The 17,442-nt window shown below is 33.9% G+C and overlaps 1 protein-coding gene and 1 long non-coding RNA gene across 3 annotated transcripts in view; both read left to right on the top strand.

Moving 5' to 3' along the window:
• Positions 1–521: 521 nt before the first annotated feature.
• LOC127846471 (uncharacterized) overlaps positions 522–17,442 on the top strand; it is a 35,512-nt gene continuing 18,591 nt past the window's right edge. The window contains exon 1 of the long non-coding RNA XR_008033517.1: positions 522–674. This is a non-coding gene — a long non-coding RNA (uncharacterized LOC127846471). The remainder of the gene's footprint in view (positions 675–17,442) is intronic.
• Positions 5,480–16,598, top strand: LOC127846469 (uncharacterized). 2 transcript variants are annotated; one of them, XM_052377732.1, is made up of 7 exons: positions 5,480–5,658; positions 7,000–7,063; positions 14,132–14,227; positions 14,603–14,678; positions 15,356–15,409; positions 15,772–15,906; positions 16,385–16,598. In XM_052377732.1, exons 2-7 carry the CDS (start codon positions 7,043–7,045, stop codon positions 16,546–16,548), a joined length of 546 nt encoding a protein of 181 aa, XP_052233692.1. In that variant the 5' UTR covers positions 5,480–5,658; positions 7,000–7,042; the 3' UTR covers positions 16,549–16,598. The 2 variants fall into 2 exon arrangements, with proteins under 2 accessions (XP_052233692.1, XP_052233694.1); XM_052377734.1 differs by lacking the exon at positions 14,132–14,227.

The following is a 17,442-nucleotide window of genomic DNA, read 5'->3' as shown; positions in this document are numbered from 1 at the left end:
CTAAATGCAACACAAACAGCAAAAAACATTTTTTTACAAATAATAAGCGTGCACATGATGTAATTATTAACACATCAAACGACAAGTCATATTCTTTCCCGATTAAAACTGCAGCTTTTTAAATAGCGGTTTTTTCATAATTTCTTTAAAATCGGGGACATAGAGGTATGATTAACAGAAAACCAGATTACTGTCTGATGTTTTTGTAATATATCAGGCTCGGCACGAATAAAATAACGGCTCGGCAAGCCTCGCCGTGATATATTATTGTTATTCTTAGTCTTGCCTGATATATTACAAAAAGATCCGACAGTAACCTCTTATTCTCTGTATCTGGTCCGTGTTGACCCAATCTCTTGCACGACGGTTAAAGTATGTGAGAGCAAGGAACGACAACTCTGCGTGGAGATTGGTGTTGACCGTGATATGTAGCTGTAAACCCATTCTATACATAAATGGTGACGTCAGTAAGACCGGTGTGACACAATGGCTGTAAACCCACATTGTCATGTGATCAACAAAATGGCGGACGTAACGTTATATGTAAACAAGTCGTCTAGTCACAGCGTCCCATATTTTCCAATTAAAATCTAGAACATTTCATCATTTGTAGGTTTCGAAATCACTCAGACTTGGAATTATGATGAGATACAACAGGATACAGAAATGTTAAGGTGTATTTAAGTTATTGTTGATATTGTTTTATACGTATCGTTTTTATTATATAATATGGATGAACCATTTTACACCATCAGCATTTACGTTTAAATGATGTTACGATTTTTTATTATTTGCTCTGTAACAAATATACAAGTAATTATCATACTGTAATGTTTTATACATCTTTTATTACTTTTGAACTCCTCTGCAGGGATGGAAACAACAGTAGGTCTATTGGCTTGAAGCCTATACCCGGGGGGGGGGGGGGGGGGGGGGGGGGGGGGGGGTTATGGGGTGTGTTTTTCGACTAAAATTATAGAAATGGGTATGGTTTTGAGCATCTAAGTATAGATATGGGTATTGAAATCGGAAATTTGCTTGTATATAAATGCATATAGATTTGAAAGTATCAGTATCAAAATGGGTATGATAAATGTCATTCTTCTATATTTAAATGGGTATCAAAAAGTAAATTTCAGTAGCGGTAAAGATGCAGAAACTTGACTGTTTTTATCTGTTGCTTGATCGACCAAGATGATACTGTGACTTCATATATTAACATACGTTATATATTAAGTGACGAAATCGTTACATAATCTAAAAGTGCCGGGAAAAGTGCAGTTACTGCAAATGATTTATGAAAATTGTGTCGGAATTAGACGACTGTCAAAATAACCGACTTTACGCTACATGTGTACACGGAATTATACTCTATCATTCCCGGCTGTCATTCGATTGTCAATTTAAAACGCACTTTTTACCAAAACACACATTAAGCGCACTTAAAAGTGTGTTAATTCTGTGACTTTTGTTAATATCTGCGTTTTCAGTATTCAAAAGTGCATTTAAGTGCGCATTTTGTGCGTTTTTGCTTTTCAAGTGCGTTATTTAAGTGAAAAAATTTGTTTTTTGTGTGTTTTCTTCATCTGTAAGTGCGCATTTGAGTGTAGATGTGAGCAAAATGTGTGTTTTTTATCTAAGAAGTGCGTCTTTTATTTAGGAAGTGCGTCTTTTATCTAAGAAGTGTGTTTTAAGATTTACAGATGTGGGTTTTTTCTCACAAATGTGCGTTTTTCTTTTTTGATGTGCTTCTTTTTTGAGCATAAGTTAGTCATTTATTTCATAAGTGCGTTTTTATCATATGATCTGTTTTTAACGGATGTATCTAAAAAGACACATGTTTAACACACTTCTTAAAAAGTGCGTCTTTAACAACCGTTTAGCAAATGTTGTACAGAAATTGAACAAGAAACAAAATTGTTGCAAGCTCTAACAATTTATTTGCATCAAATGAATAAACATAGACATATACCTCAGTAACCTGTTATAATATAAGGTGCATAACATTTAACAAACATGTGCGCTTTTATGTGGGTTAAAACTGCGCTTAAAGTGAGTTAAATGTGCGCTTTTTAAATAAAAAAGCGCACATTTAACTCGCAAAAAGCGCACATTTAACCCACTTAAAGCGCACATTTTACACACATAAATGGCAGTGAAAAATGCACTTATAAAAAGCGCACGTTTAACGCACATAAAAGCGCACATTAACCCAAAAAAGCGCACAGTTTCTTGTTTGTTTGTTTTTGTTTAAAACTCACTCTGTAAGAAAAAGCGCACAAAAACGCAGTGCCAATACTGCCACGCTGAACACACGCAAACGTACTTAAAACGTACATTTCACACACTTTTTTGAGAAGGGTTGTGACATCTTGGATAATAATATATGTTTTGTAGAAAATTTTGATTACGTGTGGAATCAAGAAATCGTTATCACAGGCTTTGAAAGTAAATTAAGAAAACATTTAATTTCAGGTCATAAATATATAGGATTTTATTAAAAGTTGAAAACATATTTAAAATGGATATTTCTATTACGATAGACGAATTGGAAAGTGATCAATTTGTTTTCTAAGACAGTTTAGATATATCTCTAGCTCAACTAAGGGTCCAGTTTATCAAAATTCTTGTATTGCAATGGGTCCACTTTCTCAATGGTATCTTATACAAATGGGTATGCTTTTTCAAAAATCTTGTATCAAAATAGGTCTACTTTATCAGAGTTCCGGTATAAAAATGGGTCACATTTTGTTAGTCTCAGCGGGACACCCCTACCCTAAAATTTGGGAAGTAACCCCCCGGGAACCTATGCACTAAATTACCGAAAATAAGGAACCTGTCTCGCAGTCTGATGCATGTTTATCAAGGGGTAAAAATGCCTAGATGTGGGATGTTGGCGGACGAAATAGATAAGATATTCCGACTTTATAACTATTTTCCACTTAGAGACTTTTTTTGAAGAATTTTTAAAGACCATTTTTAGTGATTTTTTCTATGACCATTTTTAGTAAAAATCTTTTTGAGAAAAAAATGTTCGTAAAACAATTATGTTATTGACAAAAGCTAGATAACGTTTACAATAGGTATTTTGTTTACTAACAATTCATGAAAGTTTACATGGCACAGTGGTAGCTCATCTGCTTACAGATCCAGAAAACACGGGTTCCAATACTGGCGGCGTCAGTTTTTTTGTTCATCTTTTTTTTTTAATATAAAAATTAGTTAAGTGTTTTTAAAACAATACATATTTGTAAACAATCATATCTAATGAAATTGGAAAAAATGCCAAAATAGGTTAACAATTCCCTTAAAAACATGGATGGGTACAAGGTTTTTATCAAATTATTATTGTAGTTTCACAACTTGCTTCATATTTGCCATCATTCCAATTAATACAATAAATATGTTTCATACATTGTTTTGATAACTTTTTGCATACTCAGTGATGTGTTTTTAACATTAAATCTCTGCCTATTTGATTTTGAGATGTCATACTTTTTCAATGTATTTATTAATGGGGTACGTTATTTTAAATAGTAAATTTTGTTTTAATGGATAAATAATTATTATCCATATATATATATATATATATATATATATATATATATATATATTTATATATATTAATCTGCAAATTATGTTGCATATTATTTGAAATTATTTGAATAAGTTGAGTAATAACTAAAAACTTCATGTGTGCTCCAAAATACTGTGTGCATGTAATATTTTGTGTATTTAACAAAGTTTGTAAATATAACAACAACAACACAAAATTGTTCCTGTCTACTTTAATGAAAATAAAACAGTAACAACAGTATAATGAATAGTTACAAACAAAACAAGAAAAACAAAGATATAACTTTGACTTAAGTTTCGGAATGAAAAAATCATTCAGTCTCGTAAATAGTATTGATCTAATGTTAATGAAAACAACAGCATAAATAAACATGTAGCCAATCAGAAATAACATTTACATCAGGGCATTTACTTTGCTCACAAAATACCAAACTATCTTGATACATATTTTTGATTTTCTGATTGATATAGACAATCCCAGAAATCGATAACTCCCGTATTACCGCCCCTGAATACTCGCATGCGCCGCCATGACGGTACTGAAGAACAATGCAAGGACCTATAGGTCACATAACCCCAAACCGGAACTCCTGTTTTTAGGGTTACATGCAGTCAGTTTGATACTTAGCACACATTGTTCAGTGCATGCTGCATAGGATTTGTAAAATACATTCCAAATGGAATGTTTTGGTATCAATTTGAAGGTATATTTGTAAGCAATAAGAAAAAAAGCCATTTTTGTGCTCTACTTTTTATGTTGATGGTTCCCGGCTTTGAAAGTAGGTCAAACTATTTGAGCCCAAAATGGTCGCCTGCACAGCTGTCAAAACCGGTTTGCCTATTCTAAGGTGAATATTTTGAGTTTCAATGTATAGAATTTAATGACATCCATTTTTTCAAAAGATTGTGCATTTATCTTTCCAATGATGTATGATGATATAGTGGGTCATTGCTTTATCATGGTAAAAATTGATATCGAACTTCAACTATTTTATCAACCTCCGCGCAGTGATTTGACAGGAACCAGCATAGCATTGTATGTGAGAGCAAGGAACGACAACTCTGCATGGAGATTGCTATTTTATATGTAATACATTCTATACATAGATGGTGACGTCACTACGTTATTGTCAGAAAGACCGGTGTGTACACAATGATATGTAATATAGAAGGAAATTAATTGCGCATGTGTAACCTATATGTTTGTATAGGTTACAATATACTAAATGATCGCTTCATGTAGGGCTGTACTCTCTAAAAAAATATCATAGTTGACAGGAAGGCATGTTTTACACTTTTTACCATTATTCGGGTGTTATCTTGCGGAGATAATGGTAGGGCATGAATAGGTGTTCACTACTGAATCCCTGAAATATGATACACTTGAAGACTATAGTAAACCATTGCACTAGAAAAGGTTACATTCCACTAAGAAACGGCCGAAAAAAAAGTTGCAAAAACAGTAGATTTTGATTTGTGTCAAGTTCTTTCTTGCTTTGTACATGACATATCTTTTTTATTGCATAAATCGATTGGCCTTTAAGAAAAGGTATGGTCATGGGGGTCTCTATGTGCAAAATGTTGCATTTATTTTCGCTCAAAGTTGTCGCTTTTACATTGAATTATATAGGGAAACTATTTAGTGTATTATCACCTATAGGTCCCTAGTTTCATCAATATTTTACGATTTGTATACGATCGTAAATTACGTATCGAGATTTATGTAGTCTTTTACGACTTAACATAAATTCTGCTTCATCAACGAAATCGTAAAGACACCATACATAAAATACGACTACATAAATATACGTATTTTGTAGCCGATAAAGATAGTGACGCAGTCTGAAAAAATATGCATGACGTAATTTTCGCGTGGTCTGTCAGCAGACAAAAACAACGCACAACAAGAATGGCAGCTGCAATTGTTAATGTTAAGAGAAACAAAAACAAAAATTGGAATGTGTCTGAAACGACCATTCTTGTTGACCGGTGCGTGGAAGGATACAGTCGGCTGTTTGCCAGCCACTCTCCTTCCGTCACGGAAGCAAAAAAGGATGTATTTTGGACGGAGACAGTTGAAATGTGAGTTGACAACTTGTTTGTTATGAATCATTGATGATTGAATATATGTGTGGCATATTTTCATAATCTTGAGCAAAAAATGCATAGTGTTTTTTTTTTTCTATGAACAAAGGCGACTTTGGTATAGACCATAAGCAGTTTAATAATATTTATTAACCTAGGAAATGATTACATTCAGAATCACATTAACTTGAATAAGACATATACGAGATATAATGCATTGAAAGCCTGTCATGTCAGCTATGTTGGTGTTAAATTATGTAATATTTGATTTCAGGAACGTATTACACTTTAACACCGTTATTTCGAACACCGATAATCCGAAGTCACCGTTATTTCGAAGTATTTTTCAGGTCCCGATTTTGGTTCTCCTTTGTTTAATGTAAAATTTCACTGTTAATCCGAACTTCGTTAAACCGAAGAAATCGTTAATTCGAAGTGATTCAGTCGGTCCCAACACTATAATTCGCACCTTATTATCAATCTTTAATCCGAAGACAAAACTGCATAATACGGTGCGTAATTTCACACCTTTGTCGTGGCGCGTCAAAAGCCGATCATCACACTTTGTCGTCTGCGCGAACGCCGTTGTTCAGAGATACATCGCGTATTAGTTAAAAAAAATGTTTCATTTCCGAAAATGTATTTATATGTATGTATGTCTGATAATTTGTGCTATTCTTTATATTTTATATGTTCTGTAATTAGATAAATATAAAAACAAGAAAAAGAATCGTTTTATTCCCCCGTTTGTTACAAGTGGAAATCTATTTGCTATCTGACTAGTTTACGCTTTTTAAGTAAGCGTGTAACAAAACCATGCGAATTCCAAAACGTTTCATTTTTACAGAATCAAAAAAGTCTTCTGTCAAATGTTTATTTCGAATTATCGTTAATCCGAAGTTTTTTTAACGGTCCCGACGACTTCGAAATAACGGTGTTGAAGTGTATATTTACATGACACATCTTGTACAGTACATTGTTCTGGGTCCTTACTCTATAGATGGTCAACCAAAATGCTAAAGATGTTTTCCCGTGCAGGGGTTTTCCTCGCTTCATTGGGAAGAGGCCCTAGCCTATGGATTTTGGGAAGAAATTGCTCATTTTGGGAAGAATTCTCGCTAAAATTACTACTTTGGGAAATGAAAAAGCTGGTGTAAGTTAGGATTTTGGGGAAAACTGCATGATTTTAAAGAAATGTTATATAAGGCTGAAAACCCCTGCCGTGTAGGCAACCTGTTGTAAAATGTTAATGTCTGTGCCTGCTTACTGTATTGTGATGTAAATAATTTATTTCTCAAATATAAAATATAGTTTTTAATGTTATTTAATTCAATTTAGGATAAATGCAGTAGGACCCTGACGGACGTTGCACGAGGTCAAAATGAAATGGGTAGACCTGAAAGTAAGTTGTTTGTGTGGGTATTGTGTTTCATTCATTTGAGTTATACATATAATAAAAGTTATATTTACCATGTGCCATATTCATTTGCTTTTTTTTTTAAATCTCAGACTCTGAAAATTTATTTGTCTTAATAAGTTTTAATTGCTTCTCTGATGTAAACTATTCTGTTAATTAATGATACAAATACATACTTGCATATGGATGTTTTCCAGCACAGGTCAAGCTTCTTTGCTGGATTCAGAGTCTTCATTATAATCTTCAAGGTAGCGACTTATGTGACTTCAGGTGTTACAATTAATCGCTGCCTTGTAGTTGTAAAGCATATCTTGGTTTTTCCAATGATTGTCAAGTCTGGTTTTGAATGTATTTATGGTTTTACCCGTACGAAATTTTAGGGTGGAAATGAGGTGGAATTGGGACGGAAACTATTGTTTCTGGGCGGACTAGAGGCGGAAATTGATTTCCGCCCCAAAAGACCATTTCTCTTGATTTTTTTCCAGGCGGAACTCATTAGCAATTATGGGTGGAAATAAGACTCGAGCGGAATTTCATACTTAAACATTTGTCTAAGGTGGATTTTCTGACTAAGAAAATTATCTCGGGCGGAATTTCATACTTATACATTTTTCTGGGGCACAATGTTGGACTTAGATAAAGAATTTCAAAATGGGACTTTAAGATAATTAATAAACAGAGTTCTGATTTCAGTTTCTAAATGGGTATTGTAGGAAATATTTGCTATACACAAGAAAAACAATATTTATATTCAATTCATACAATAGTTAACCCATGCAAAAAAGGCTGAAATGAGCTTGAAATGACACTTATTTAAGGCTGATTTGACTGAAAAAATAAAACTAATCCACAAAATCAGCTGCAAGTTTTCACTCCTCAAAATTTGGAGGAAAATAATTAACTTAGATTATACTGTTCTTGATGAAATTTATAAATATTTTGGCTCAGGCTTATTTTTATAAGACCTTATAATTAAATCACTTTGTTAGTTTGTTATGATAATTTTACCTAACAACATTTAAAGTACATGTAAATCTACTAACATGTATATATAAAATATCTCTGAATAAAGGGGACTGAGTAAATTTGATTAAGGGATGTATGATGCAAGTTAAAAATTGTTGTGAAATGCAGTAAATTTATCCCTTTTTATCAGAAGTGTTTTGTTTTATGGTGTCAATTTGGTGGCTGTTATCTTTGTATTCCCCCAGTTGTAAACAAAGAATGCATCAATACCGGTGTAGCCGTCCATTTCCTCCCCCCCCCCTCCGGCCAGTTTTTCCCTGGGGAAAGATTGGCCTAGGTCGTTTTTTCCCCCAGGGAAAAAATGGCCCAGGCCAATCTTTCCCCCCCCTTGGCCAAATTTTCCCCCTACTTAAAGAATTAATTGCAACATGACTCTAGGCCATTTTTCTCCCCTCAGCCAATCTTTCCCCCCTCCCTTATTAAGAATTTATGGCAAAATGACTCTCTTCCATTTTTTTCTCCCCTTGGGCAATTTTTCCCCCCTACTAAAAGAATTAATTGCAACATGACTCTTGGCCATTTTTCTCCCCTTGGCCAATTTCCCCCCCCCCCCCCCCCTACATAAGAATTTATTTAACATGACTCTCTGCCGATTTTTCCCCCTCGCACAAACAGGCAGAAAAGTGAAAAATAAATGTAAAAGATAAGTAAAATAAAAGATAAGGGGGTGGAAGCAGTTTTAGCAACTCTCAATCAAGTTCTGTTGTTAAAACTACTTTTATTACATGGTAGGGGGGAAAAACTGGCCAGGGGGGCAAATGGACAAAAAATGAAGAATACAGTCAATCTTGTATTTAGAGACCACTAAAGGGAGTAACCAAAAGTGGTCTCTTAATAAAATGGTCTTTAAATATATAAAAAAGGCCATTTGTGATGAATGCGGACCTTTGATTTTAAATCCAGATATCGGATTATCTCTTTTTGACACAGCGATTTCTGCTTTTGTAATCAAATGAATCTAAATATAAATAAACTGAATAAAATATTTTTTTACTTAAAATAAGTTGTATTTGTTCTCTCTATTTCTAAATACAATGTAAATGGTTTGCACGGTGAATGGGTTTTTCCAACTCCAAACTCATTGGTGATTAAATTTACATGCACTTTTACTCTTCGACGCTTCCAATACCAGAATTTTCTCATTTAACGTTAATACAGGTACTTTCCGTTTTGACATTTTAATTTCTGCATGTAAGCTTATATATATCTGACTCGATGATGGTACATAGGGAAATAAATAAAACACCGTGATTGAAAACTAAATAAACACGCCTGATTGGAAAATTTGCTAACACAAACTAATTAGCATAATAACAATAACATTTTTAAATGAACAGATTTCGCTACATGTTTCCGATTAATAGTTTATTTTTTACACCCCTCGAGAACACTGTGAAAATGTTTGTCGCGTCGGCGCATTGTTTTTGCAATAAAAATGGCGATCAAATTTGTCACTTAACGTCCCAGAAAGTAACATCTTTAACCCGTAGACTGTTGGCAATACCTCACTGTATTATTCGACACCAAAAATTGATACGCAGTCAGCATTAACACCGGTCAGAACCGGTCATGGAGACAAAGGAAAATGGCTGGTGTGAAATTACAACAAAGGTGTCATCGTTCATGTTATCGGCTTATATAAACAATCAACACTTATTTGTCCCTAAACGGTAAACAGATTTACCACTTTTACCTTAAAGCGGTCGCTTAATTCAAGACTCGGGCATCAAAATACACTAAAATCAGCGGTCGCTGGTCGCGTAAGCCAAAAGTCGCTTAATACAATATGAAAATATTGGTAAAACGCTTGGGCGGGATTTAAAGTGGTCGCATAAGACAAAAGTCGCTTAATTTAAGTGGTCGCAAGCACAAGATTGCCTGTAAATGTAAAACAAAAGTAAAATAAAAGATAAGGGGGTGGAGGCAGTTTTAGCAACTATCGATCAAATTCTGTTGTGAAAACTACTTTTAAAAGGTAGGGGGAAAAAATGGCTAGGGGAAAATATGGCCAAACATTAACGAATAAATGTAAAAGAGAAGTAAAATCAAAGATAAGGGGATAGAGGTAGTTTCAGCAATTCTCTATCAAATTCTGTTGTTAAAAATACTTTTACAAGGTAGGGGGGGGGGGGGAACTGGCCAGGGGGAAAAACTGGCCAAAAGGTGAATAATAAATGTAAAAGATAATTAAAATAAAAGATAAGAGGATGGAGGCAGTTTTAGCAACTCTCAATCAAATTCTGTTTTTAAAACTACTTTTACATGGTAGGGTGAAAAACTGGCCAGGGGGGAAAATACTGGCCGAAAAGTGAAGAATAAATGTAAAAGATAAGTAAAATAAAAGATAAGAGTGTGGAGGCAGTTGTTGCAACTCTCAATCAAATTCTATTGTTAAAACTACTTTTACAAGGTGGGGGGGGGGGAAACTGGCCAGGGGGGGGGGGGGAAACTGGTCGGAATGTGTAGACCGAAAGATATATTAAATAAAAAATCGGGGGGGGGGGGGGGGGGGGGGGGGGGGAATTTGACTAGAGGAGGAAGAATTGGCCTAGGCAACTTTTTCCCCGGGGAAAAATTGGCCAGGGGGGAAAAATGGCCTGTTACACCGGTAATATGATCCATACAGCCTGATAAGACAGACACTGCTTCATTTTTTGTGAGTCAGAATTTTGAAAATAAGAGCGGGTGTTTGCAAGAACTGTTACTAGCTTGAACATTTGAAATGCAGTTTCAAAGCAATGATTTGACTTTCCTAATTTGAAGTTTTAATAATATGATGAATTAATCTTATTTTGATGAACATTCTGAAATAATTAAGTAAAATGTGGAAGTCAACATTCAGTGTGTAAAAAAGGCTGAAAAGAGTGATTCAGTGATAATATGATGGAACTTTTTAAGTGCTCTGAACAACTAAACAGGTTTGTTTCTATATTTACTTTGTATTGTTTTCTTATATTGTTGTGTTTATTATAGTTATATTGTTTAACAGTAGTATCTGTTTTGGCGGGTGGTTTTAACCTATAACATTTCAAATGAATGCTCAGGCTAGTTATCTTTGCAGTTAATTTCACGTTATATAAAAAACATAATGCAGTCAGAGGTGTCTATATCTTATTGAATGTTTTTTGCCACATCGAGATTTTTGTCATTTTTTCAATAGAAACCTAGTGTTTAGTAGCTCCATCAGAGGTCCACATAAAGTTTTCGTATGCCTTAAATTAAATTAGTGACTTTTTTAGTGAACCAACAAGCATAATTGTTGATTTTTAAGTGTTTTGTTTTAAGCCACTATTTCACTAAAGTCAATGTATTGTGTTTATTAAAGCAGTGAATGAGTTAATTGTTCGATCAATGAAGTATGTTGTCATCTGCAAAAAAGGTTTGTCTTATGACTGACTGTATCTGGATAAAGATTGAAAGGTGCATGTTGTTTTTGTGATTTTTAATGAGTTTTTTTAGCTTTTGTGACCTCTTAATGTACGTCAATCCATCAGCAGCTTAAGGAGCTATCTATATATCGGAGTTAAGCTCATAATCCCCCCCCCCCTTTGGAATCATTCACATATTCTCCTGTCATTTCCGCCTGGAAATATATTCCGCCTGGAAATTTCTATCCCAGTCTAATTTCCGCCCGGAAATATTTTCCGCCTCATTAGCATATTCCGCCCCAAATTCCGCCCCGTGTCAGCATGCAAAAATAATTTCTGCCTGGAAATCTTTTCCACCTCATAAGCATATTTCGCCCTAAATTCCGCCCCGTTTCAGCCTTGTTTCCGCCTGGAGAACATTCTTTCTTGTAACCACTATATTCCGGGCGGAATCAACAATTTTCCAGGCGGAACTGTCAATTAAATTCCGTTTCAATCCCAGGCAGAACATTTTGTACAGGTAGCACTTGCTAAATAATCTGGAAGACTTTTCCAGATTTTATCTTCTCTCAGTGTAAAGCAGTGTTTTTGTTTCTTCCACTTAATAAAGTCTGCAGCTTCTGGGTCATATTTACCACTTGATATTTTATAGATTTCAATCATATCTCCACGATGTCTTCTATAATTGAGCGTTGGGAGTTTAAGTTTTTTTAGCCTTTCTTCGTAATACAAGTTGTTAAAGCCTGGTAGTTGTTTTGTGGCGTGTATTTGTACACCTCCAATTAAGTCGTTGTGTTTTTCAAGACGAGGGAACCAAACCGAGCTGGCATAGTCCAGGTGTGATCTTACAAGTGCTTTATATAGTGGAAGAAATGATTTTTCATCAAGGTTTTGGAATGTCCTTCGAATTATTGCTGACATGGAATTGGCTTTTTTAAGTTTTTCACTTATATGTCTTTCGAAAGAGAGTTTGTTGTTTATTATAACCACTATGTCTTTCTCGTTATTGATTCTTTCTAAAGTTTTTCCCATAAGTTTATATTGGAAGTTAGTGTCCGGTTCATTTTTCCCAATGTGGAGGTATTTGCATTTGTCAGGGTGGAATTTTAGTTGCCATGTATCACTCCATTTTGTTAGCTCACCTGTTACGAAGTGACATGGTGAGCTTATGTGACCATGTGATGTCCGGCGTCCGTATGTGTGTGCGTGCGTCCATCCGTCCGTCAACAATTTGTTTGTGTAGACAGTAGAGGTCACAGTTTTCATCCAATCTTTATGAAATTTGGTCAGAATGTTCATCTTGATGAAATCTGGGTTGGGAATGTATTTGGGTCATCTGGGGTCAAAAACTAGGTCACATAATAGGTCAAATAATAGAAAAACCTTGTGTAGACAATAGAGGTCGCAGTTTTCATCCAATCTTTATGAAATTTGGACAGAATGTTTATCATGATAAAATCTGGGTTGGGATTGTATTTGGGTAATCTGGAGTCACAAACTAGGTCACTAGGTAAAAAACTAGGTCAAATAATAGAAAAACCTTGTGTAGACATGAGAGGTCACAGTTTTCATCCAATCTTTATGATATTTGGTCAGAATGGTTATCTTGATAAAATCTGGGTTGGGATTGTATTTGGGTCATCTGGGGTCAAAAAATAGGTCACTAGGTTAAAAACTAGGTCAAATAATAGAAAAACCTTGTGTAGACAGTAGAGGTCACAGTTTTCATCCAATCTTTATGAAATTTGGTCAGAATGTTTATCTTGATAAAATCTGGGTTGGGATTTATTTGGATCATCTAGGGTCACAAACTTGGTCACTAGGTCAAAAACTAGGTCAAATAATAGAAAAACCTTGTGTAGACAATAGAGGTCGCAGTTTTCATCCAATCTTTATGAAATTTGGTCAGAATGTTTATCTTGATTAAAAATGGGTTGGGATTTTATTTGGGTCATCTGAGGTAAAAAAACTAGGTCACAAGGTCAAATAATAGAAAAACCGTCAACATTTTGTTTGTGTAGACAATAGAGGTCACAGTTTTCATCCAATCTTTATGAAATTTGGTCAGAATGTTTATCTTGATGAAATCTGGGTTGGGATTGTATTTGGGTCATCTGGGGTCAATAACTAGGTCAAAAACTAGGTCACAAGGTCAAAAACTAGGTCACTAGGTCAAGTAATAGAAAAACATTGTATAGACAATTGAGGTCACAGTTTTCATCCAATCTTTATGAAATTTGGTCAGAATATTTATCTTGATGAAATCTGGGTTGGAATTGTATTTGGGTCATCTGGGGTCAGAAACTAGGTCACTTGGTCAAATAATAGAAACATCTTGTGTTGACAATAGAGGTCACAGGTTTCATCCAATCTTTATAAAATTTGATCAGAATGTTTATCTTGATGAAATCTGGGTTGGCATTGTATTTGGGTCGGGTCACCTGGGGTTAAAAACTAGGTCACTAGGTCAAATAATAGAAAAACCTTGTGTAGACAATAGAGGTTACAGTTTTTATCTAATCTTTATGAAATTTGGTCAGAATGTTGATCTTGATGAAATCTGGGTTGGGATTGTATTTGGTTAGTCAGGTGAGCGATTCAGGGCCATCATGGCCCTCTTGTTAATTGTGTCATTGAAAATAAATGTCATATTTGTTAGAGTGCCACAAAGGCAAAAAAAAGAAAATTAAAGAAGGAAGTGGGACAAACTGGCGGTGGACCTGCCCCAGATAAATTAACACCACTTAAAGACAATGTAGTCATAAATTTAAGTTGTGAACATTAAACGATGAATTTCACTCTAGACAATCATTCCTATTTATTTATGTTCATTCCATACTGTATTGCAAATTGCTAAGCCTATAAATCCTCATTGACAGTAAAGTCAAACATATTGAATTGTATTTTAAAATGCAACTATGAAATTTTTATAGTTATACTAATATTATTATGGATTAAGTTCTTGAACATTTAACTGTCAACAATCTATCAGCCTTGTTCTGGCAATGAGGTAAATATGTAGGCCTGTTCTTTTTTTCTTTTTGACTCTAACTAGATCCCATATCAAAAATTATTTGAACTTTACATCGTTGGTGAAGAGAACTTTTAAATGGATTAATGACAATTTCAGGTGCTGATCATCATCCCTAAAGTATCAATTGAGGGCGTGACTGCAGATGGGGATGTGTTTACAGACAATCTAAAAGGTAATCTGAATAATTAATATACATAAACAACCAGCATATGATGAAAAAATCCTCATGATATGTTAGCTATTAGCAAAAAATAGCATATTGGCTAAGAAAAGCAAAAATCCATGGTATGTTTTTAGCTCTGCTGTTTTAGAAGAAAACCCGAGGTATTGTCATAGCCAGCTTGTCGTCCGCTGTCCGCGTCGTCCAAAAACTTTGACATTGGCCAATAACTTTTGCAATACTGAAGATAGCAACTTGATATTTGGCATGCATGTGTATCTCATGGAGCTGCACATTTTGAGTGGTGAGAAGTTTAAGTGCAGTCATTCTTCAAGATCAAAGGTTAAGGTCAAAGGTAAAAAAAAACTGCACCCACAGCGGAGCGTTGGCTTCCGATTTGCGATGCTCTTGTTAATCTAAGTGACACAATGACAACATGAACCCTCTTGTATAAAATTGAGCATATGAAATAGCATAAATATGTTACTATTTACAAATTAATCTGTAGTTTTTAATACAATATCACTGCTTATTGAGTATTTCCCCTTTGTAAAGCAAATTAACAAGATAAAAACATGAAAACTTTATAGCGTTTTTTTGTGCCCAATTTACTGGTACGATTATTAATATATGAATAGTTGTAGTAGGTTTGCATTGCCTTATCGATTCCATTTGGCCTTTATTTTCAGAATCCTCCATTGAGGAGAAGTTCGAGACTGAAGAAGTGCCATGTACACACAATGGTAATATTTTTTGGTCATTGTTCAGGTCATTGTGTCAGCCTCCTCAAGCAAATAAATTAAAACTTTAGTTATTGAACATATGTTTATTTCATATTTTTTTCTAGTGATCAATATTATGTGTTTAAGTTATCAATATAACGTTATTCAAGGCTTCTACTTTCGATCGCCATATTCGCCAATGTCATAATTTATCACTTTAAAAAGCCATTTTAGTAGGAATGCTTTTTGCCTTTCTGTATTATATATCAATTGTCCACAATAATTTAAGATACGTATTGTAAATCAACATAGATTTATAACACGTGTTGCTGCAAAACTGTGTTAAAATCACAAATGCAGTTTTTATTTATTTATTTTTACAGAAAACAAAATGGTTTCACTGGCTGAAAATGTTGCAACACTTCAATTGACTGAAAACTTAAAGACTCAAACGCAAGTTGCATCAACCAGCTGTGAGAAATTAGAAAACAAAAAATGGAAGACTGACACAACAAATAGTAAATTATTAGTTGTTTCTATTAATTATAGTGAAGCTGACTACTTAATATTTCCAACAGTTAAAATGTAGTTATTTATCTTTTCTATTTTTTCTTAATTTGTCATTTTACTCTCGGTTATATGGAGATAAAGTATTGCTGCATTTTTAATTACACTTTATTAACCTATTAACCAGGGTATGAACTTGTGGGTCTGTGTATTTTTTTAAATTATTTTTCTACATCATTAAACTGAAGGATGTAATTAGGGCATTATTGTGGCACAAAAATGTTAAGATTTAATTCAGAAATCTAGAAAAAAAAAATACCTAAAGTAACTTTCAGAATCAATACCAGGTCAAGTACACTTATTTGTGTGTCTTATAATTGTGTTATTTTAAAAAACCACACATGATACATGAATGTGCCATTTGTTTTGTTTATCATATAATTTTGTTTAATGAATAAAGTATGATGTATTACATTTATTTACTTGCAGCCACATGTCAAGCATGTAGGAGCAGCGTGATTAAAACTCAGGAGATGTTGATTGCATCAAGGGAAAGAAATGCCATTTTGAAAGACATTAACAAAAATCTCGAGGAACTGGTTTCTATAAAGAAAATGAAATTCTTCAATGCTCAATTGATTCCCAAATTGTAAATTAGTTTTAAATGTGATGATGTTAGGTGTTAAGTATTCTATGAAGCGTATTAAGGTAATAATTTAGATTTATTATTAATTGTCAGATGAATTATAACACTATGCCCAGTTGGTATATTGTACTTTCTAAATAATAATAAATACATGTGAATGTTCTTGATGGTTTATTAATTGAATACAATTGTAGTTGCAATTGCAATTAGTTATAAAAAACCATACACATCTTTATGATAAAAATGTCTATAATATTACTAAAAACTTGCACAGGTAGACAACAGTTTTTAACAGTAGCTGAAAACGTAATTATTAAAAGAAGCATCATAAAAGGGGTGTTTTTTGTATATACATTTAAACATTTGGCAAAAATCTTTAATTTATTTACTGGTAAACTTCTAGTTTTTAATGACAATAACATCCATATATATACACTCCATACTTTATATAATTAAGTAAAAATACATTTAAAAGCGCACCTTCTTAATGTGGCTTTGAGAATCCTTAGTACAGATCTCCAACACCCATTAGAGCTGATGGTCAGTGCCTTTTGCCTTTCTGTAATATCAATTGTCCACAGTAAATTATGATATGCATTGTAGATCAACATAGATTTATTACAAAAATGAAATTCCTGAACGCTTAGTTGTTTCCTGAAATTTAAATCAGTTTTGAATGTGCTTATTAAGTGAGATGACATTGTTTGATTATATGTTGCTTATTATCCCCCCCCCCCATAGGCGGAGGGATATAGGTTTGTCTGTAACAAAACTTTTCAGGGCTATTTCTCAGAAACTATATAAGATATCAACATGAAACTTCATGGGTGTACAGATATCAATGAGGAGAAGTGCCATACACAAGAACCATAACCCTAGAATATTTTAAATAAGAGTTATT

Source organism: Dreissena polymorpha, chromosome 9, assembly GCF_020536995.1.
Source record: "Dreissena polymorpha isolate Duluth1 chromosome 9, UMN_Dpol_1.0, whole genome shotgun sequence".
Taxonomy (NCBI): Eukaryota; Metazoa; Mollusca; class Bivalvia; order Myida; family Dreissenidae; genus Dreissena; species Dreissena polymorpha.
The sequence above is the reverse complement of the archived record's forward strand: the minus strand, read 5'-3'. Positions and strand labels throughout refer to the sequence as shown.